Source organism: Pezoporus occidentalis, unplaced genomic scaffold (genome assembly GCF_034315485.1).
Source record: "Pezoporus occidentalis ecotype Australia unplaced genomic scaffold, CSIRO_AGI_Poc_V1 ctg25, whole genome shotgun sequence".
Classification (NCBI taxonomy): Eukaryota; Metazoa; Chordata; class Aves; order Psittaciformes; family Psittacidae; genus Pezoporus; species Pezoporus occidentalis.
This window is the reverse complement of record NW_026914394.1, coordinates 6,861,364-6,882,445: the sequence shown is the minus strand read 5'-3', so window position 1 is coordinate 6,882,445 and position 21,082 is coordinate 6,861,364. Positions and strand designations below refer to the sequence as shown.

Sequence of the window (21,082 nt, the reverse complement as noted above, 5' to 3'; positions counted from 1 at the left end):
AAATCATAGAGTCATAGACTGGTTTGGGTTGGAAGGGACCTTAAAGCTCATCCAGTTCCAACCCCTGCCACAGGCAGGGACACCTCCCACTGGAGCAGCTTGCTCCAAGCCCCTGTGTCCAACCTGGCTTTGAACACTGCCAGGGATGGGGCAGCCACAGCTTCCCTGGGCACCCTGTGCCAGCGCCTCAGCACCCTCACAGGGAAAAAATTCTTCCTAATACCTAATTTAATCTTCCCTCTGGCAGGTTAAAGCCATTCCCTTTGTCCTGTAACTACAGGCCCTTGTCAAAAGCCCCTCTCCAGATTTCCTGCAGCCCCTATAAATCCTACCAAGAGCCTTGGTATAAACCAACCAGAGAAGTGTGTGTTCCGAAACTTTGCTAACACAATGACGCTGTCCTTAGGACACTGGTATGCGATACACTGACATTCAATATTGCAATGGACCCTCTTTAGACTCTTCTATATTATACTCTTCAACATGGCACTGACAGCTCTAGGGACTCTAACAATCATTTTTCCTTCTATCTTTCACGATACCATTTATCTAGATTTTGCATTTTTATGTACAGATAATTAAACCAATCATATTTGCTGTTTATTAACTTCACTTTCAAATCAATTCCAGCACAATGATGAAATTTTCAGAATAAAAAGGTTGCAGTGGAGTTTATTGGTTCAAAACACTTGTACTGCCATCTCTTAAAACAGAAACACTTTCTCCAGGCAGCAGAAGGTTCTCTGTGGTAATTCTCTATATAATGATAATCAAGCCTCTCGATTCTTCACACTTCTCACCAGTGTATGACCGGAAGCCAAATTGCCACAAAGAGACAAATACTTCTTGCGACACAAACACTGATTTAAGAATGTACGAGAGTAAAACTGTAATTTTTAGAGCCATATTACAACACTTTAACTTGACCCACACAACACCGCTGCTTAAAAGACATCACCGCACGCTTGGAAGCACACAGGCAGAGCCCAGCAACCACAGCACCTGCAGCAGGAGGTACCCAGCGGCACCAGTCAGCAGCGTCCCTCTTCAGCCATCACTCCACACTTCCACGGCCCGGTTCTCCCCGGGCCACTCACAAACCACCACTCCCCCAGCGCGCTTTCGACTACAGCCGAAGGAAGGCAAATCGCCAGAGGGCTTTCATCCACTTGCAGCTCCCACCCCACAGCGAGAGGGGCAGACGGGGGTGGGTGACACCGGGGCATGCGGCCTGGGCAGGCTCCAGCCGCCTCCCACACTGCGCTTCATGGTATCATAGAAATCAACTGGCTTGGAAAAGACCTTTAAGATCATCAAGTTCGTCCGTCAACCAGGCACTGCCAAGGCCACCACTAACCCGTGTCACCGAGGGCCTCGGTTACACGGTTTGTGAGCACTTCAAGGGACGGTGACTCCAACGCTGCCCTGCGCAGCCTGTTCCAGTGCCTGAGCACTCTCTTGGTGAAGGAATTGTTCCTAAATTCCAGTCTAAACCTGCCCTGGTGCAGCTTGAGGCCGTTTCCTCTTGTCCTCTCCCTTGTTCGTTGGGAGACCGATCCCCACCTCACCAGAACCTCCTGTCAGGTAGGTGTAGGGAGTGATAAGGTCCCCCCCGAGCCTTCTTTTCTCCGGACTAAACCCCCTCCAGGCTCCTCAGCCGCTCTCCATCACACTTGTGCTCCAGACCCTTCACCAGCGTCGCTGCCCATTTCTGTACCCGCTCCAACACCTCAATGTCTCTCTTGCAGTGAGGGGCCTAGAGCCGAACACAGGATTCAATGAGCGGCCTCACCACAGCGCCCAGTGCAGGGGAGCAATCACGGCTGGCACAGGCCAGACCCCCGCTCTCCCATCCCCACCTCACATTCACCCCTTCTCCCGCCGGCCGCAGCCCCTCGGGCTCGGGCCCGTCCCGCCTCAGCCGCCCCCGCGCGCCCCGCCTACCGCAGCGCCACGGCCCCGCCTCCGCCCCGGCGGCCCCTCAGGACGCGGCCTCACTGAGGTAACCCGCGCACGCGCGGAAGCCGTGCTCCCGCCAAATCTCGCGAGATCGCTGCCGGGGCCGGTGATGGCGGCGGCTGAGGAGCTGGAGGTGGATATCGAAGGGGACCCGGCGGCCGTGCCCGGGTCCGCGGGGCCGGGGTGAGTGAGAGAGAGCCGCGCTGAGGGCTGGTGGCTCTGCCGCTGCCGTCAGCGTGTCCCGTGCTCCTTCTGCCCACGGCGCGCAGGGCTTGCGTGGCCGCGGCGGCCGGGGTTTGTGTGAGGGGACGGCGAGGGGAAGGCTGCCGCTGGCTGAGGGGCTGCCCGGGCTGGGCCGCGCTCGCTCGGGGCCTCGGCCGCTTCTGGTGCTCCCCGCTGCCGGGCGCCGCTGGGGAGAGACCTTGGAGTCTCATTGAGGGCCCTTGGGGGCGGGGGGAAGCGGCAGTGTGGGGCATTATCGGGCAGGGCATCGAGAATGGGGGCTGTGGAGGCGTTAACGTGGGGTGAGCGCGGAGCTGCTGCCATGGGACCCAGCGGTACCCGGAACCAGGGAGCTGGGTGAGGCTGCTGGGAGAGACTCGGTTAAAACACGGAGAGAAGGGACTCTGTTGTGTAACTATTGGCGAGCTTGCAGATGGGTTCAGAAAACTGATTCAACAAATTCACATTTGAGGGGTCTGTAAACAAACGCTGAAGAGAAAGGGCAGCAGCTGCAACACTGCAAACCCGGCATTGCAGTTGCTGGCAGAGTATAAGAGGGTTGTACCAGAGGCCTAGAGGAGTACCTGCCACTGCTGGAGACAATACTGAGGAGAGAGGCTATGGATCTGACCCATTTCACAGAATCCCAGACTGGTTTGGGCTGGAAGGGACCTTAAAGCTCCTCCAGTTCCAACCCCTGCCATGGGCAGGGACACCTTCCACTAGAGCAGCTTGCTCCAAGACCCTATGTCCAACCTGGCCTTGAACGCTGCCAGGGATGGGGCAGCCACAGCTTCTCTGGACACCCTGTGCCAGCGCCTCAGCACCCTCACAGGGAGGAGTTTCTGCCTAAAAGCTCATCTCAGCCCACCCTCTGTCAGTTTAAAGCTATTCCCCTTTGTCCTTGTCTACATGCCCTTGTAAAAAGTCCCTTTCCAGATGTCTTGTCAGCCCCTTTTAATACTCTTTCACAGAAAAGGTCAAGTATAATCAGGATGAATTCTCTAAGAGCAGCAACAACCCAACGTGATAGGATTCTATTAAACCTTGTATAAATATGAGCTTTCTTTGGCACGAAAACAGATTTGTGTTTACAAGAGGGGTTTTAGCTTATTGGGGGAAAGATGTAGGGATGTTAAGTAGAGATAATAGAACTCGATAACTCCTGTGATATTAAAAATACAGTTCATTTGTCTGTGGCATTCTGACTTCTTTTGTTGGTGTAAATTTTACATGGGCCTTCCTGCTGTCACTCATCCTGGATGAGAATTTTTACTCTTTGGAGTTTCACTTGTATCCTGTACAGTCTGCAGTGAAAAGGCTGAGGAGCTGCTGCTGAGATTACTGAAAAATAGGACTTACCGAGGGGCGTTTATGTTGCATCTAATGTAATGTTACGAGAAAGTAACATTATATAATAGCCTGCAGTATGTGAATTTAGCTTTAGTAGCTAATTCTGTCTTCTGTTGAAGTCTGTCATTTGCTGCACTGTTGCTTTAACTCTGACAGCATTCATTTTGTTTGAATCTGCTTGTGTTGTTCTGAACACTGGGATCTTTTCCAGAGATCATGGAAACACGGCTTCAAACTTGCTGCAGGATCACTACCTTGATTCATCCTGGAGAACTGACAACAGTCTTGTAAGTTTTTCTTATATAGATGCTACTTTAGCAAGGTTATCAGAACTTCTGTTTTCTCCATTCTCATGTCTGTGCTTGTTTTTAAGCAGTGCTGTTTGCTGACTTTTTGAAACATTTATATATTGCTTCTTGATCCTGAAGTCACAGCATGACAGAACTTGGATATTAAATCATGCTTGTATTGTTTGCAGCCATGGACGCTGGACAGCAGCATTAGTGAAGAAAACAGGGCTGTCATTGAGAAAATGCTGCTGGAAGAGGAGTATCCTTTTGCTGATTTGCTGCATGGTTTCCTGTGGAACAATAAAAAACTTCCTGTTTCCAAAGGAACTGGATTTCCAAAGCAATCTTTTTCTTGTTATGGTGACTGAAGCACTGTCATCCTGTAGGTAGATTGCAGAAATGCTGTTGTGGAAGCGGGATACCCACTTGGCTGCAAGTAAAGTGAGCATGGAGGTTCAGAAGCCGAATGTCACTTGCTTATTCATTATATTAGTGTGGGAAATTGCTATTGTAGCAGTGCAGTATTTGCTTCTAGAGCTGAATAATTATGAACCAGTATAATTTCTGTGGTTATTAGAATCCTCACGTGTACACATCTTGGGTGCTTTGCAAACTTAATAACTATTTCAGATATTATTTATCTAATAAATCCCTTTCTGAAAAATTATGGCTCAATCAAAAGGAAGTGGAGAAACGATCTGTGAAAAGGTGAGCATTCTCAGGGGAAAATTCTCAGTTGGATGACAAGCCATGAAAAGTCCTTCTAAAATCAGCTTATTTTCTGAGATACGCAACTGCATCACAATTATTAATCTGTATTTTCACTTTGTTTTATATTTGCAGCCCACATAAGAAAACTGGAAAAGTCATGTACGTACATCTTCATGATTTAGTTGCATTTTTAAGTGTGGGGTCTGGTTTTTGAATTACCAGACACTACTTCAAAAAAGGTTTTGGAGCTCTTGCAACACAAAGAAATACTGTTGTGTATAATAATAGGCCTGTGGTAAACCAGCTTGGTTTTTGTTACACAGTGGTCCTTAGGGGAAGAAAAACCTTGTTAATTCTGGTTGGCTTTCTTGCTTGAACTTTTCTGTTTGCTGCTTGCATGTATTTCTGTGCTGCTGGTCACTGATGAATGTTGTGTTGCCTTAAATCTTTGTGATGGCGATGGAATACTTAAATCTTCCTTTGTGATGGAGAAGCTGATGTAATTATCAAGATTTTATCAGTCATATTCACGTTTAAACAAATTCCTTGAGTTTTATCAAAGATTGGGAGTAGTTCTCCTGTCAGAAGTTGCCTTCAGTTACTGGGATTTGAGAATGTATTGTTACTATTAACATTGGTATCAATAGTAATATTAATATTTATGTTTTTCACTTCTACTTCGTATTTTCCTAGGGTCCGATCACCTACCAAACCAGCTAACTACTCATTAAAGTGGACGCCAGACGAGAAAGAACTATTTGAACAAGGACTGGTAGGTTTGTTTATGTAATATATGGAACAGAATTAATTAGCTCATCTTTAACAAAATAATAGTATAAGCATGTTATATTCATCTGCTTCAGCCTTTGTACTTCTGATTGTTTAACAACACCTGCCATCTACCAAAAGCGTAATAATAAATAATTTTGGGGGATTCATCACTGTAAATCTGGTTTTGTTCATGTGAGGCTGATTGCACTTAGAGATCACAGAATATATCAAATATACGGCTTTATGAACTGTACAGCTGTAATGCTGTAGTTAATTACAGGAAGTATAGTGTGTTCTTGAGGCAAATCGGGGAATAAAGTGAAACCCTTTAGCTATTGTTGGAAGGTCGTTGGAGGTTTTATGGTTGTACAGTGCTGACTGTAATGGGGTTTGCTTTGCCAAGTATAAATTCATTTGTTCTGGGTTCAGCAGTAGCAGTCATTTTTCTCCTTAGTAGCTGGTGCAGTGCTGTGGTTTTGACTTTCAGCGATATAACACCGATGTTTTTAGTTGCTGCTCAGTCATGTTTACCTTGACCAAGGACTTTCTGAGCCTCATGCTCTGCCAGGGAGGAGGGGAAGCTGGGAGGAAGCAGAGACAGGACACCTGACCCAAACTAACCAAAGGGGTATTCCATACCACAGCACACCATGCCTAGGATAGAAGCTGGGGGGGAGTTACCCAGAAGGGTGAGATCACTGCTCAGGTCAGGCTGGGCATCGGTCAGCGGGTGGTAAGCGGTTGTATTCTCTTCCCTTGTTATTTCCCTTATTGTTATTATTGGTGGCAGCAGCAGTGATTTGTTTTATACCTTAGTTACTGGACTGTTCGTATCTCAGCTCATGGGAGTTACATTCTTTTGACTTACCTCTCCATCCCTTTGGTAACAGGGGGGGAGGGAAAAGCCGGGGCGGGGAGTGAGTGAGCGGCTGCGTGGTTCTGAGTTACCGGCTGGACTTAAACCACAACATCATTTCAGTGTGATTCCTTGGGTTAGAAGGCAGCACAATTTACAGTGTGCCTGAATTGAGTGAAGAAGATCCTCTAGTTAAGAAGAACAGCAATAATTATTCCTGTTGGATGCAATTTTCTTGGTAGAACACTAATAACGAGGTTCTTTACTAAGGATTTGCTGTGCTATTTGTGCATTTTCAGTGAATAATTTGTGCATTTGTAGTGAGTAATTGAGATACTGAGATTGTAAAGGTGGTGAGGCACTGGAATGGGTTGCCCAGGGAAGCTGTGAATGCTCCATCCCTGGCAGTGTTCAAGGCCAGGTTGGATGAGGCCTTGGGTGACCTGGTTTAGTGTGAGATGTCCCTGCCCATGGCAGGGGGGTTGGAACTTGATGATCTTAAGGTCCTTTCCAACCCTAACTATTCTATGATTCTATATTAAACTCTTGGCATGTAAAGTGCAATGTTTGGAATGTTAGAGTTTGGGTAACGTAAATGTGTTGTGTTGTACCAGGTGAAATTTGGCCGCCGGTGGACGAAAATTGCCAAGCTGATTGGCAGTCGTACTGTGCTGCAGGTGAAGAGCTATGCTCGGCAGTATTTTAAGAACAAGGTAAATAGAGTGTCTCTGTAGTTAGCAGAAAGGATGTTTGATAAGTCTGCTGTTGCACATATAGCTTGATTTTAACCTGTCTTTTCAGGGTACTGCTGTTAAAGCACGTACTCTGTTTATTCCCATATTCAGAAAAGTGGAATGTGCTTATTTGCAGATTTAAAGATAAAACGGATTCCAAACTCCTAGAATGACTTAGGTATTTTTATTCCTGTTATAACTAAACAGTAACTGTAGTATAATTGTAGTCTGACACTGTTGGTTGTTAGTCTGAATATACTTGTTTTCCCACTGTACAGCTGTTTTAGTTGTGTTTTTAGTTAAAGGTTTAGCCTCATTTGAGACTTCTGGGGCATTTAATTACTACTGTCTAGTTGTTTTTAAATGGAAATACACTTTTAGCTAAAGTGTAAATTAACATATATCTGTAATGCTGTGTAAGAGTCAGTTGCAATGGATTAAAATGAGAAGGACATGGACTTGTTTGAGTGAGTCCAGAGGAGGCCACTGAGATGCTCCAACAGCTGGAGCAGCTCTGCTGTGGCTTCAGGCTGAGACAGCTGGTCTGGTTCAGCCTGGAGAAGAGAAGGCTTCTTAAGGGGAGACCTTAGAGCAGCTTCAGGTGCCTAAGGGGCTAACAAGAAACCTGGAGAGGGAATTGACAAGGGCAGGTAGGAACAGGCCAAGGAGAAATGGCTTTGAACTGACAGAGGGGGATTAAGGTTAGATGTTAAGAAGAAATTCTTCCCTGTGGTGGGCTTGGAGCACCCTGGTCAAGTGGAAGGTGTCCCTGCCCATGGCAGGGGCTTGGAACTGGGTGAGCTTTAAGGTCCCTTCCAACCCAAATTGTTCTGGGATTCCATGAAAGCTTATTAAAAGGATAATTGAGGAAGAAACACTTCTAAATATCTGCTGTTTGAGTGAAATAGTTCTGACTATTTGGGAGGCAGGGGGATTTTTTTAATTTTTCTTCCTAAAACTATTTTCTATTTCCCAAAGGCAAAAAATGGTGATTCTGAAAAAGAAGCACAAAGTCAATGTGGGAGCAGCCTTCCCATTGAAGACGGGATAAAGGCAGAAGCATGGTCAGCTGGAAGCTTGAGAGGCCGTGCAGACCCCAATCTGAATGCAGTGAAAATTGAGCAGCTGTCAGATGATGAAGAAGTGGACATAACTGATGACATGGATGAGCTGCTTTCCCCTAGTTCCCAGCAGGAAACCAGAAACCCTGAATTAGCTGTTATTTCCAAAAGTGCTGTTGAAGAAACAAAGGGAGTGGAACATGGCTCTTCAACTGTTGGACATAGTTCTACAGGTTCTTTACGTAAAGAAGATCCTCACCATACCAAGCAAGATACAGTGGATGCATTGGTATTCCCGAGTGTCGTGGCAACCTGTTCTCAGCACCTGAATGGTGATAAACCTATGAACTTACATTACCAGCAGTACAGTAAGTTTCTGGACAAAAGCGACCAAGGCAGACTAGCAACATCTTGTGGTATTAAACAAGAAGCTGATCGGGAGCTCCATGAGAGACAGAGAGACCTGGCTGATAATGGATTGCTCTTTCCTTCTCCCTGCCAAGGGGATGAAGATCATCAAGAAGAAGCAGAGGAGCTTAAGCCACCTGAACAAGAAGTGGAGGTTGACAGGAGCATCATTCTGGATGAAGAAAAGCAGGCTATTCCTGAGTTCTTTGAGGGGCGCCAGGCCAAAACACCAGAGCGGTACCTGAAAATTAGGAATTACATTTTGGATCAATGGTAAGGTGCATTAATTTCATTTACTGAAATAAGTGATTAAGATAACCCGTGTCCTGCTCTGCTTTAGTTAAACTCTATTTAGTACCAATAGCTTACTCCTGAAAAGGGTAAAACTGATTTTATGGCAGCGTTATGAAGATTGCCAGTGAACAGCACTGATTATTAACGCTTCCTCTGCATCTTCTTTTTTTTTTTTCTGGCATTCTGAAAGCTAAGCAATGAAAATACTTTAAAGCATGAGGAATATGAGTGTTTTGTATCAGAACAAGATGCATCCATTTGGTTGCGTAATTTTCTTCCCGTTTTTGCCATCCTATATGTAAGAGTGCCTATGTTATTGTAATAAATGGTTCCTCAAAATGATTAAATTAATTCCATAGTGAGGTCTGTAGCATTGCAGTATTGCCTTTACAGAAGGGCACCTAAAAGAAATTATCTGTGCTAGAGCAAATGATGTTGACCAGAAATTACCCCAGATTGAAAATCAACTGGGGGCAGCGCTTGTCACTTGAGTGTTTTCTATTCCGTCTCCAGAGAATCAGTTTCAGAAGTGAAGTGCCTGGTGGCAGCAGGCTCAGTGTACAGTTTGTTCTGTTAGCATCTGTGGTTTGGTGCCTGCTGTGCTGGGTAACTTGCATTTCAATAGGAAGAATTCCTGAGTTTAACTGTTCCCATCCGGTTGTCTTGTGTATTGATAGCTTATGCCCTGAAATTCCATCGCAGAGAAGTGTTGCACTGACACAATTCAGTGTCAGTTTAAAAGTGAGTGATAAGTGCAAAGAGAATAAGAGCAGCTTCATTCATTCCACTAAGGAGGCCAGTGATTGTATGAGCTCTTTGGACTAATCTAATGCAGATGTTCTTGTATCAGTTAAACAGTATTGTAGCTCTTCTGAGGAATTCATTGCTTCCTGGCATGGCTTAGGTTGAGGAGTTTGTCTTAGCACAGGGAGCAGGAGTCTCACTCTGCCTAAGAATGAATGTGTATGAATAACCTAAAGTAAGTAGTGTGGTTTGAGGAGTTTGTATTTTTGCTGTCATTGCCCTGAGCAGTAGTAAATAGTGTGTGCATCACAGAGGGAAAAACCGCCAGTGCCTTGTTTTAACCTCACATCAGGTCACACAATTCCTTCCTCCCTCTCCTCAGGATTTGTTTTACTTACTGACAACGTGCTGTGCTTTATTTTAGGGAGAGGTGTAAACCCAAGTACCTGAACAAGACATCAGTGCGGCCGGGCCTGAAGAACTGTGGCGACGTGAACTGCATTGGGCGCATCCACACGTACCTGGAATTAATCGGAGCAATTAACTTTGGCTGTGGTAAAGAGATTGTTATTGGGATCAGTTCTCTTCAGTGCATGCTCAACATGTGTCTGTCAGCTTCTTTTATTAAAATGAATGATTCCTTGTGAAGGTTGAACAGGAAAGTTTAAGTAGATGAAAAGGAGGATGGAGCGAGGGGGGGGCTGGTCTCTTCTCCCAAGTAACAAGTGATAGGGCAAGAGGAAACTGCCTCAAGCTGTGCCAGGGGAGATTTCGACTGAAGAATAGGAGCAATTTCTACACCAAAAGGGTGCTCAGGCATTGGAACAGGCTGCCCAGGGCAGTGATGGAATCACTGTCCCTGCAAGTGTTCACAGTGTAGATAAGCCCCTTAGTGGCATGGGTTAGTGGTGGTCTTGGCAGTGCTGGTATAAAGCAATATATATATATATATACATATATATACACACAATACGTACAGTGCTGGTATAAAGTCAATATATATATTGGACTTGATGATTTCAAAGGTCTTTTCCAACTGAGTTGATTCTGTGATTCTCTATGTCTTTAAAAGAAAACTCCTAAGTTCACTTGGTTGAAGTATGTATGGCTGCACTTCATCGGAATCAAGCATCCATGTGGATAATCCAACTTCTCTGTACTCCTAATGTCTTAAATAGTAACTGTCGGAACAATTCAGTTCTGTAGAAGAGAACCTCTGTTTGGACTGTGTCCCGTGTTCCAGCCCCTGTGGTTGGGGTCTGTTTTGGTGCTAGTGTTGAAAGATGACTTCATGTCAGGGTGTGCTGCGTGCACAGAGGATACACATTAATCCTTGCTAGGGAGGACCTTCTGAGCAGATTGTCACTGGTGACCTTTGAAATCTGGAGGAGTCTGTAACCTGTTACAGGATTATGGGGTTTTGGTTTTATCCATATCTATTACTTTCTTCTGCCTTTTTCCCCCCCCTCCCTCATGTTCACCACACACCAGCTGTGAGGTGGCTTTGTGCTTTTCTGTGTGTCAGCATGGGATTGATGCATTTTCCTGATACCAGCTGGAATTCTGCCCTCCCTCTGCATCAGACGGAGCTAAGACGTTGCTGTTTCTTTTCCTATACTGAATTACAACTTTTTTCCTAAATAAAAAGCAGTATCTTCATCCTCAGGGCTAATTTTTACAAGATTCAAGTGTTAAAATTAGGTGACGTGTTTAAAGTATATATACACGAAGTATCGATACACCTATAACTTAATGTTGGTTTGGACCAAAATCAATCCAGAGACTCTAAAGCTGAATGACAGTCGCCTAGGGGAGGAGGAATGTCCTCCAAATACATTTTGGCTGAAGTAAAGGTTATTAACAATAAAGAAGGAGGTTTCCCCATCTTAAAAGCACTGTGGTAGTGAGAGTGTCAGTAACACCACCATCAAGATGTCTTTTCACTGTGGGTTGTTTTGTTGTTGTTGCTTCCTTCTTTATGGTGTTTGTTACCACTTCTCTGTGTCATTCTTGGCTCTGCACCGGGAGTAAGTGGCTTCATTCCTCACTGAAGAGCAGTGTCTCCCCTGTCTCCTGCAGAGCAGGCTGTCTACAACCGCCCCCAGCCAGCGGACAGGACCCGGGCCAAGGAAGGCAAAGACACTGTGGAAGCTTATCAGCTTGCCCAGCGCTTGCAGTCCATGGTATGCTGTGGTGGGGGCAGCCAGAAACATGCAGCATGGGGAAGGTCTTGGTTGATTTTTGTCTTCAAGCTGGGGCATCTCGGGAGGTTTCTTCTCTCACTCAGTTCGCAGTGGCATTAGGATGCTCTGTCATTTGAGTGTCAGGCTAAGTGCAGGGTCTGCTATCAGACAGGTTTCTGCCCTAACTTTGGCCATGTTACCCATCTGATTGCTGTTCAGGTACTTAACTACAGCTGTGTTTCGGTCTTTGCTCTTCCTCCCCACCTCTCCATAACTTACTAGCCTGAATTAGCCAGAAAATAGTGGCGTGTGTCAGTAGTGTGTGATGGGGGTGCTTGCACTTGAACTGTTAAGTGTAACAGGTATATGATACGGCTTGCTGAGAGCCTTACGCACGCAGTGAAGCACTGTGGTAACTCATTTATAACTCCATGAATTACCAAGGCTTGCCAGGTTTAAATAATGTGACATTTTTAAGTGCTTCACAGCAAAATAAACCAGTTGATGAGAGAAAAACAAAGTCAGTCTCACTGGGAAGAAAATAATAAGTTGAAATATAAAGAACTGCAGCATCCGCTAGATGTAAATGTACTGGGTGCTTGGATTGTCTGAGCTGTAATTCAGAGCTGGATATAACACACTGCTGCTGTCAGATGTGGATGATCCATGGAACGTCAACCAGGCGTTACACTTTACAGCCTTAAGAAATGACAGCTTGACTGATGATGTTTGATGACAGATTGTGGAGTACTTAAATCTACACAGCTCTGTCCAGGGTGTTCTTTCTTCCCTGCAAATACAGCACCCTGTTGGACACCTTTCGGACAGTGTTCTTAGGGCTGATTACTGTAATGCAGTGTTCTCAGGAGTAGGATCCTTGACTTGTGGTGCTTCGCTTTGCTGCAGCGTACAAGACGACGGCGAGTGCGGGACCCTTGGGGAAACTGGTGTGATGCAAAGGATTTGGAAGGACAGACATTTGAGGTAACCCTGCTGGGGTCTACACTGTCCTTGAAGAACTAATTCTTGCTCATGGCTGTCAGGTGCTGCTGCATCAAATGTGTAGGGAAACAGTTGTGTCATGGGTATGTAACCTCTGGTGGCGGAAGCAATGACTTGAGAATAACGTAGTGGCTGTCGCATCTTTATGTTGCTGATAAACACAACTGGAGCTGGGTGTTTACAAAGGTGTTTGTTGTGAGCATGTGTCACCCTGTGCTGTTTTAGGCCTATAAAGCTCTTCGCCTTGTCTTGGAGGAGATCTCATGACCCTTTGTTTTCCATTACCTGCAGTAATGGAAAGCTGACAGTAGTAGATAGGAGAATAAGATGTAAATGTTGCTTTTTCAGTCTTATGTGGCTTCTTTGTGTTTATAATGCAGGTGATAGGGGTTCCTGATATTAATTCTGCTCCTGGCTGGGGTTGTTCAGCCTGGAGAAGGCTCCAGGGAGACCTTAGAGGAGCTCCCAGTGCCTAAAGGGGCCAACAAGAAAGCTGGAGAGAGGCTTGGGACAAGGGCAGGTCCTTGTCCAAGGGGCACATGGCTTTAGGCTGACAGAGGGGAGATCGAGATGAATCACTGCTGAAAGAACACTGAAGACTTTAAGACTCTTTTTCATCCCTTTTTAGCATCTCTCTGCTGAGGAATTAGCAAGAAGAAGGGAGGAGGAGAAACTGAAACCTGCAAAATCTTCTAAAGGTTCAAGACAAACAAAAAGGTATATGATGTACCTGATGGTCAAATGTAGAGCTGGTAGATATGAGACTAGTGCCTTGCATGGTGTCAGGCTGGAATGCCACAAATCATTAATACCTATTGTGGTCTGAAATAACACGTGTGTGTTTCAACTGTTTCATACAGACATTTGTGAGTGTGGGTAGTGAAGTTTCTGTACTTGGTGGCAGTCATCCTGCTGTGGGATGAGAAAATTCAGTAAAGAAACAGTGCTTGTTCCTCCTCTACCAAGGAGACAGTGGGAAACTTGGGAAGTTTCCTGACTGTCCTACATCTTTAGAGAGATTTTCTTTCATTTTATAGTTCCTTTGATCCCTTTCAGCTGATTCCGTGCTGCCTGTTCACTGCAGAGAAGCAGGTACGTACCCAAGAGTGAATGATCAAGAATGCTTCATTGCCTTGGGTCACGTTTCTCATGCTCACTGTTGTGTTTATCATTGCAGGAACCCTTTCAGGTGAAAGTATCTTCTGAAGCACTTCTAATAATGGATTTGGTGAGGATCAAGTTGTATCTTTCAGAAAGCTGTGCTGTCTTGTGTTACTTCTTAATGGGCAACATAAGACTGAGAAATGCAGCGCTTGTTTGCATCCAGACCCAGAAGCGAGAATCTGGGATTAAATAAAGCCTCTAAAGGTTGTTTTTGTTACTGTTGTGCTCAGTGTACAACCATTTACCTTCTAGGAAAACTATGAACTGTACTGCTTATTACTCTGTCATATTTTAAATATAGTTTGCTTAAAGCTTCTGTCTAACGTAGACTGCCATTTTGAGATCTTAGGGGCTCATTTTCTGCCAGTCTTGTGGTTCTAAATCAATGTGTGGGGTGTTGTTAAAGAGCAACAAGACTTGTGCAGTTATTGAGCTTCAGTTTTTGCAGCTAGCACTGCATCACATCTGGAGGTGCTCTACAAGTGTGTATATAAGTGAATGCCTGTGTATATAAGAAAGCAAACATTCTCTTCAGTTTGCTTTAAACTGAAACACTACATGTTTGAGAATCCGTAGTTATCCTAAGGTTTCCTCCTAAACATCATTGAGAAGTTACTGCCTTGCAGCTGATGTGTTCTGTCATGTGTAGCTCAAAACTGGGAGACACTGTACAACTTGGGCTTTAATACTTGTTTAATATCGTTTTAGCACTCTCACGTGTCTATGGCAGAAGTAATAGGGCTGCTGGGTGGAAGATACTCGGAAGCGGATAAAATTGTGGAAGTAAGTGTTTGTCTTTACATTCTCTCTACAGTATTAGACCCGTTATGATCATCTATATTAATTTGAATAGATAGAAAGGTTATTTCTGAAGGGTAAGTACTTAGATATATTAAAGTTGATTAGTCTTGAGGTGTTAAAGTTATGCAGAAGATCTGAGATGCTTTTGATCTGACATGAGGAACACAAGGTGTATGACTTAATGCTTTCAGTTGTATTGAACTGAGGGAGATTTCTTGCATTTATCCATCTGGAGGCTTTCTTAACAGGTTTGTGCAGCGGAGCCCTGCAGTAGTCTCAGTACAGGGCTGCAGTGCGAGATGGACCCAGTGTCTCAAACACAAGCCTCGGAAACACTGGCTGCCAGAGGATACAGTGTCATTGGGTGGTACCATTCCCACCCCGCCTTTGACCCCAACCCCTCCATCCGAGACATTGACACTCAAGCCAAATACCAGGTAAATGCTGCTCTGTACATGACAAAAGAAGAAACGGCAAAACCAAACCCCAACAACCCTGAAGCTTCCCTGGTATTTACAATGTTAATGCACATTATCACTCAAATGCATCTTAAAATCATTCCTAAATTGAGATAAAAGTCTGTTAATTTCAGAATCTGTTCTGAAAAAAGTTGTATTTCTTGTGTGTGTTTTTGGTTTTTTTTAGAGTTACTTCTCCAGGGGTGGTGCCATGTTCATTGGGATGATTATAAGTCCTTACAACCGAAATAATCCTCTCCCATACTCTCAGATGACTTGTCTAGTGATCAGTGATGAGCTCAGTTCTGACGGTTCCTATCGTAAGTACCAGTGTTTTATTTTGTCTTTTCCTTTTGGATACTGATGGGGAGAACGTTGCTGGTTCTTGAGCTTGGAAGTAGAGATTTATGTATTGGTAACATGTGCTGTATAAACCTAGGAATTTCACTTAAGGAGTAATCCTGCAGGTAGTCCCTGCTGTCATGACAAGAATATACAGGTACAGATGGAGGGAAGAATGTCTTGGTGTTTCCCATAATCCAGGAATTAAAGGGTTGGGACAAGAGTCACTGTTACTTACATACAGTGTCCAGACGTAAAGCTGAGGAGCTGCTTCACGTGGATCACTTATTCTGCTGTGTAACAAAATCCTGAGCAGACCCTCTGTTTGAGGGGGCAGAAGTGAGATAGTTAAGAATTGGCTGCTATAGCAGCCGAAAATGCTTGTTTGGGTAACTTAGCATGCAGAAGGTCAGAGGATCAAAGTTCCTGGTGTCCAGGGAAACCCAAGTTCAGAACCCACCAGATAAAATTCATGGGATTTCAAGGGATGATTGGATCTGCTCACTCCCTGACACTAATTTAGAATCATAGAATAGTTAGGGTTGGAAAGGACCTTAAGATCATCCAGTTCCAACCCCCCTGCCATGGGCAGGGACACCTCACACTAAACCAGGTCACCCAAGACTCTGTCCAACCTGGCCTTGAACACTGCCAGGGATGGAGCATTCACAACTTCGCTGGGCAACCCATTCCAGTGCCTCACCACCCTCACAGTAAAGAACTTCTTCCTTATATCCAATCTAAACTTCCCCTCCTTAAGTTTTAACCCATTACCCCTTGTCCTATCAGTACAGTAAATTTGAGAGAAATTCCCTTGATAACAGTACAGGGTTATAGTAGCTGCATCTCCCCTCTCCATTTCCCCTCCGCCTGTTTAATCCTGATTTTTGCATCCAAACTCCAAGGTTCCAGTTTTCTTGGCAAGGCACTAGCAGAGGCTGTGTGAGCCAGCAGCTTCCGTTTTCCCCTGTGTCAGGAAGCAGGGGAACACATCTGCTTGCAGACTCACCTCGCAGGGCAAGGGGGAGTGAAGAAGTGGCCCCATCTGTGCCCAGGTTCCTGTCGTGCTGATGGTGCTGTGACTTTACCCCGCTTCCCATGCACCCCACCTGTGTGGTGGAGTTAGGAACTGCTGCCTTCAGAAGCAGACGTGTTCTGGTCGCTACGTTTTCTATCTGAGGGGGCTTCATATCGATGCTTATCTCCTGAAATCCACTCTTTCCCAAATGGTGTCTCCTCTTTTTCTTTGGAAAAGCGATAGCACAGCACTGCTCAATGAACCGCAGTTAGTGTTTCATGTGAGAGTAAGTATTGCTATAGATTAAGTCTTACTCTCAGAATGTGTTCTGCACTGAACACTTAGCATATTTGAGATGTGTTCAACTAGCAAATGGTATTTGCTACTTTCTTTTCACTTCCTAGTTGGAAAGCTGGAGTTCTCATTAAATTTTTATGTTCTTAAAAGGCTTTTATTAATGAATTACTCAGATTTACAGTCCCTTTCGTGCTGATATTTGGTAACTGAATTGTTCTGCAAGTCATTTTCTGGTGTTCCTTAAAATACTCCTAAATTCCTCTTTCCCTACCTGCAATAAACTAGAAGATTTTCTTCCTTGAGGAGCAGAATCCCTCTGATAAGAGTCAACCACTTCATACATAAACCCCAAACCTTTATTCACTGAACAGCTGCATAGATTTTAGCATCGCTTTTGTAGTCTCCCTAAGTTAGAAAAACCTCCATCCACTCTGGCATTTTCTGTTATGGTGTAGGCTTCTGGGTGCTCCCTCTGGCATGAGGAATTGCTGAGGGTGAGAACAGGTTTATTCCCTACCCCCACCAAAACCAAATTTGGAATACAAAATATGTCATGCTTTTAGTTTAACCTCAACATTGGCAAGTAACAGGACTGTCAGCTTTCACAGTCAGTAATAACTTATGAGTGGTTATGGGGAAGGAAGGGCTTCTGCCTAAAGCTAAAACAGAAGGGAAAGCAAATGGTGAGTGGACTAGAAACACCAGCTACCCCTGTTCTATTGTTCCAGGCCTGCCCTACAAGTTTGAAGTCCAGCAGATGCTGGAGGAACCACAGTGGGAATTAATATTTGCAAAAACCAGGTGGATAATTGAAAAATACAGATTCTGCCATAGGTAAGTGTCTGCTTCTGTTACAAAGAGCAGCCAGGGTAGAGTTTCTGCATGTTTATCACTACTGTGCCAATGCAAATATGTGACTGCTCACTACAGCATTACTGTTTGCTAGCTGTGAGCTGGGCTGCATCAAAAGGAGGGTGAGCAACTGGGTGAGGGAGGGGATTCTCCCCCCTGCAGTCCTGTGTCCAGCCCTGGGGCAACAACCCAAGAAGAACATGGAGCTGTTGGAGCGAGTCCAGAGGAGGCCATGAAGGTGCTGCGAGGGCTGGAGCAGCTCTGCTCTGGAGCCAGGCTGAGAGAGCTGGGCTGGTTCAGCCTGGAGAAGAGAAGGCTCCTGAAGGGGAGACCTGAGAGCAGCTCCAGTGCCTGAAGGGGCTGCAGGAAACCTGGAGAGGGGCTTTGGACAAGGGCCTGTAGGGACAGGCCAAGGGGAATGGCTTTAACCTGCCTGAGGGGAGTCTGAGATGAGCTCTTGGGCAGAAGCTCTTCCCTGTGTGGGTGCTGAGGTGCTGGCACAGGGTGCCCAGAGAGGCTGTGGCTGCCCCATCCCTGGCAGTGTTCAAGGCCAGGTTGGACACAGGGGCTTGGAGCAAGCTGCTCTAGTGGAAGGTGTCCCTGCCTATGGCAGGGATTTGAAACTGGATGAGCTTTAAGGTCTCTTCCAGTCCCAAACAGTTCAGTGATTCTTTATTTCTATGATTTGTTTTTCTTTCAACAGCAGTGTTCCCATGGATAAAATTTTCCACAGAGATTCCGACCTGACTTGTTTGCAGAAAGTAAGTTTCTTCTTTCAGCTTTCCTGATTTTAAATGTTTTTCTTAAATACAACTGTTTGGATTGCCACAAATCTGCAGCTGGAACATAAATCACACAAACAAGACAGAAATAGTGCCGAAAGCAGAAGACATAAACAGAAAACACGTGCACAATAATTACCCACAGCTAATTCTGTCTTTCCTCTCAATATGATTTTGCTTATAAACAACTTCAGTCTCCAGTTGAGTTAAATGTTAGAATGCTATGGAATTTAATTCTTGTATAATTGGTTTTATATCACCCATGTGTTCCTGTTTCTGCAGTTTATATTGTACAGTTGAACTCTTCACTAGTGTTAATCCTGGCACAGGTTGCCCAAAGAGGTGGTAAATGCTCCATCCCTGGCAATGTTCAAGGCCAGGTTGGACAGAGCATTGGGTGACATGGCCTAGTTGTGAGGTGTCCCTGGCCATGGCAGGGGGTTGGAATTGGATGATCTTAAGGTCATTTCCAACCCAAACCATTGTATGCTTCTGAGGTGACTGGTGTGAGTCCTAAATAAACAAGTAGAAATCCCTTTGGAATACTTACCAGCTAGAAGGGTTAAAAATAAACTCAGGAAAAATAACCATTTAAAAGAAAATGTTCTGTTCTTTTGCCCAGCTTTTGGAGTGCATGAGGAAGACTTTGAGCAAGGTCACAAACTGCCTTATTGCTGAAGAGTTCTTGACTCAGATAGAGAACTTGTTCCTTTCCACATACAAGAGTGAGAAAAAGAGAGATGCCGAAGAAAACGGGAATCAGAGTTCGAATGAACTGCCTGGGTGATGGCTTTAACCAAACCAGCTGATGGAATATTGATTTTATAGCTTTCTTTTCTTCCCTTTCTCCCCACTATGTTAACACCTTCAGAATTCCCATCCATTTTAGCTGTAACTGTTACAGAATCCAGTGTCATCCTGCTGTTAAGGTACAAAGATACTTTGAAAGCCTCCTAATGCATGTGACCTGGCTAGGGAGGAACGCTTCATACTAATACTGTGGCACACAGTGCCACAGGATGGAACTGATTGACAGTGTGATGTCTGGGATGAAGGACATCCTGCCAGGAATAGTGGGCTTCAGGCTTCAAGGAGAGTTTATCCTCTTTCAAGTCAGTTTGGGAATTTTATCTACAGGTACACATCTCGCTTGGGATGAGTTTGCTCCTTAATGCTTTATTCATTGTAAGTTGGAATGAATCCGCAACAGAGAAAGTTAACTGAAATGAAGGGTTTGTAGCTCCCTGCTTACAAACTTCCCTGATATCCAGTCTGAAGCATTGCTTGGTTCTAGCTTAATATATCATTGTTTTCTTTTATTTCAACACACCCTCCCCCCCAACACACATATTGAAGGTCATGTAGCTTCTTGGCATGTTCTTTGCCATCTTGCTTTTGTATTGGGGAGAAAAAGCTGACTTCTCAGTAGCGGTTGTACTTGTTTCCAGTGGAAATGATAACTCCTGTCTTGTTACAGGCTGCAGTCTTTCTGCTCTTCCATTCTGCAGGGAGGTGTTCTGCTGTTCTGCCACATCAGTGTGATTTGTCCGCTTCTAATGGCTGCTGTTTCCTGTGGAAACAAGAGCTCTCGATTGACAGCAAACTGAGTGCAACAAGCAGAAAAGTAGTTGTCTTTTTAAAGAGAAAAGCCCAACAATTTTTATATTCAGAGTCTTCTCTCTAATGTGCAGCTCAGAAGAAAAACACGCTGGTTTGTATCAGTTCTGTGGTTATAATTTCATACAAGTCCACAGCCAGATGAGTTAGGTAGGATAAGACAGTTGGGGCTGTTCAGCCTGGAGAAGGGAAGGCTGCGTGGAGACCTCATAGCAGCCTTCCAGTATCTGAAGGGGGCCTATAGGGATGCTGGGGAGGGACTCTTTATTAGGGACTGTAGTGATAAGGCAAGGGGTAACGGGTTCAACTTAAACAGGGGAAGTTCAGGTTAGATTTAAGTAAGAAGTTTTTTACTGTGAGGGTGGTGAAGCACTGGCACAAGTGTTAAATGCCCCATCCCTGGTGGTGTTCAAGGCCAGGCTAGACAGAGCCTTGGGTGACAGGGTCTAGTGTAAGGCATCCCTGCCCATGGTAGGGGGTTGGAACTGGAAGATCTTAAGGTCCTTTCCAACCCAGACTGTGCTGTGATTCTATGATTGATCTTGAGTGAGAAGTTTCTTGACTGCAACTTGGAAATGAGTTTCCTGAGCTGTATCACTGTGAATCTTTATAAAATGTGTGCTTTAAACTTAGCTTTTAAGTCATACAACAACTTATGTACAGTTAGTGCTCTTTATGCAGATTTATCTTGGGCAAAATTTATCAGAGAGGTCTAAAATATATTTGAAAAGCAAGACCTTGAGTTTGTATCTAGAGGGGTGGCGATGGACTCGGTTCCTATCTTAAAAATATATATGTGTATATGTCTAGTTCTACATAACAGAAATGGGATTTTAAGATTTTGTATGTTTGTTTTTAACTTCAGTTTTTCAGTTGTATAAAGACTTCTGAAAAGCTTTACAATTGTAGAGTTGCATCCCAAGGCGGGAGGTCCTGTACAGGCAGTTCAGGTCACACCTCATGAAGTGGGTAAGTGTCTCTCTCTTACTAAGTGGAAGGTGCAGAGCCTGCTCATCCGAAGACTTGAGGCCCTTGGTACTGGGTGGTTCTCCCAAGAGCTGTGGACTTAAAAGCACTTGTGAATGTTCTGTGCTCTCACCTATGCTCAGATCTGCTGCTGAGCAGCTCAAGATCCCACCGCTGTACCGCACTTACAAGCTTGG

The 21,082-nt window shown here is 44.9% G+C and overlaps 2 protein-coding genes across 7 annotated transcripts in view; one reads left to right on the top strand and one right to left on the bottom strand.

Annotated features, from left to right (window-relative positions):
* Positions 1–21,082, bottom strand: part of FGGY (FGGY carbohydrate kinase domain containing) — a 448,818-nt gene that overhangs the window by 321,941 nt on the left and 105,795 nt on the right. Inside the window, exon 1 of one of the 2 annotated variants that reach the window (XM_062623150.1) lies at positions 1,945–2,007. The exons of the other annotated variant lie outside the window; for it this stretch is intronic. The gene's annotated coding sequence lies outside the window, so the exon portion shown is untranslated. Of the gene's footprint in view, positions 1–1,944; positions 2,008–21,082 lie in introns of those variants that run through there. 2 annotated transcript variants of the gene reach the window in all.
* Positions 1,998–20,236, top strand: MYSM1 (Myb like, SWIRM and MPN domains 1). 5 transcript variants are annotated; one of them, XR_009965691.1, is made up of 21 exons: positions 1,998–2,142; positions 3,746–3,821; positions 4,013–4,083; positions 4,455–4,532; positions 4,668–4,694; positions 5,229–5,307; positions 6,777–6,875; positions 7,875–8,638; positions 9,828–9,958; positions 11,483–11,586; positions 12,493–12,570; positions 13,217–13,305; positions 13,626–13,680; positions 13,766–13,816; positions 14,461–14,535; positions 14,802–14,990; positions 15,199–15,331; positions 17,397–17,502; positions 18,224–18,281; positions 18,925–19,439; positions 19,811–20,236. XR_009965691.1 is itself a non-coding variant. In XM_062623121.1 (21 exons), exons 1-21 carry the CDS (start codon positions 2,069–2,071, stop codon positions 19,087–19,089), a joined length of 2,367 nt encoding a protein of 788 aa, XP_062479105.1. In that variant the 5' UTR covers positions 1,998–2,068; the 3' UTR covers positions 19,090–20,236. The 5 variants fall into 5 exon arrangements, 4 of the variants coding, with proteins under 4 accessions (XP_062479105.1, XP_062479103.1, XP_062479102.1 ...); XM_062623121.1 differs by having other exon boundaries at positions 7,875–8,325; positions 8,461–8,638; positions 18,925–20,236; XM_062623119.1 differs by having other exon boundaries at positions 18,227–18,281; positions 18,925–20,236.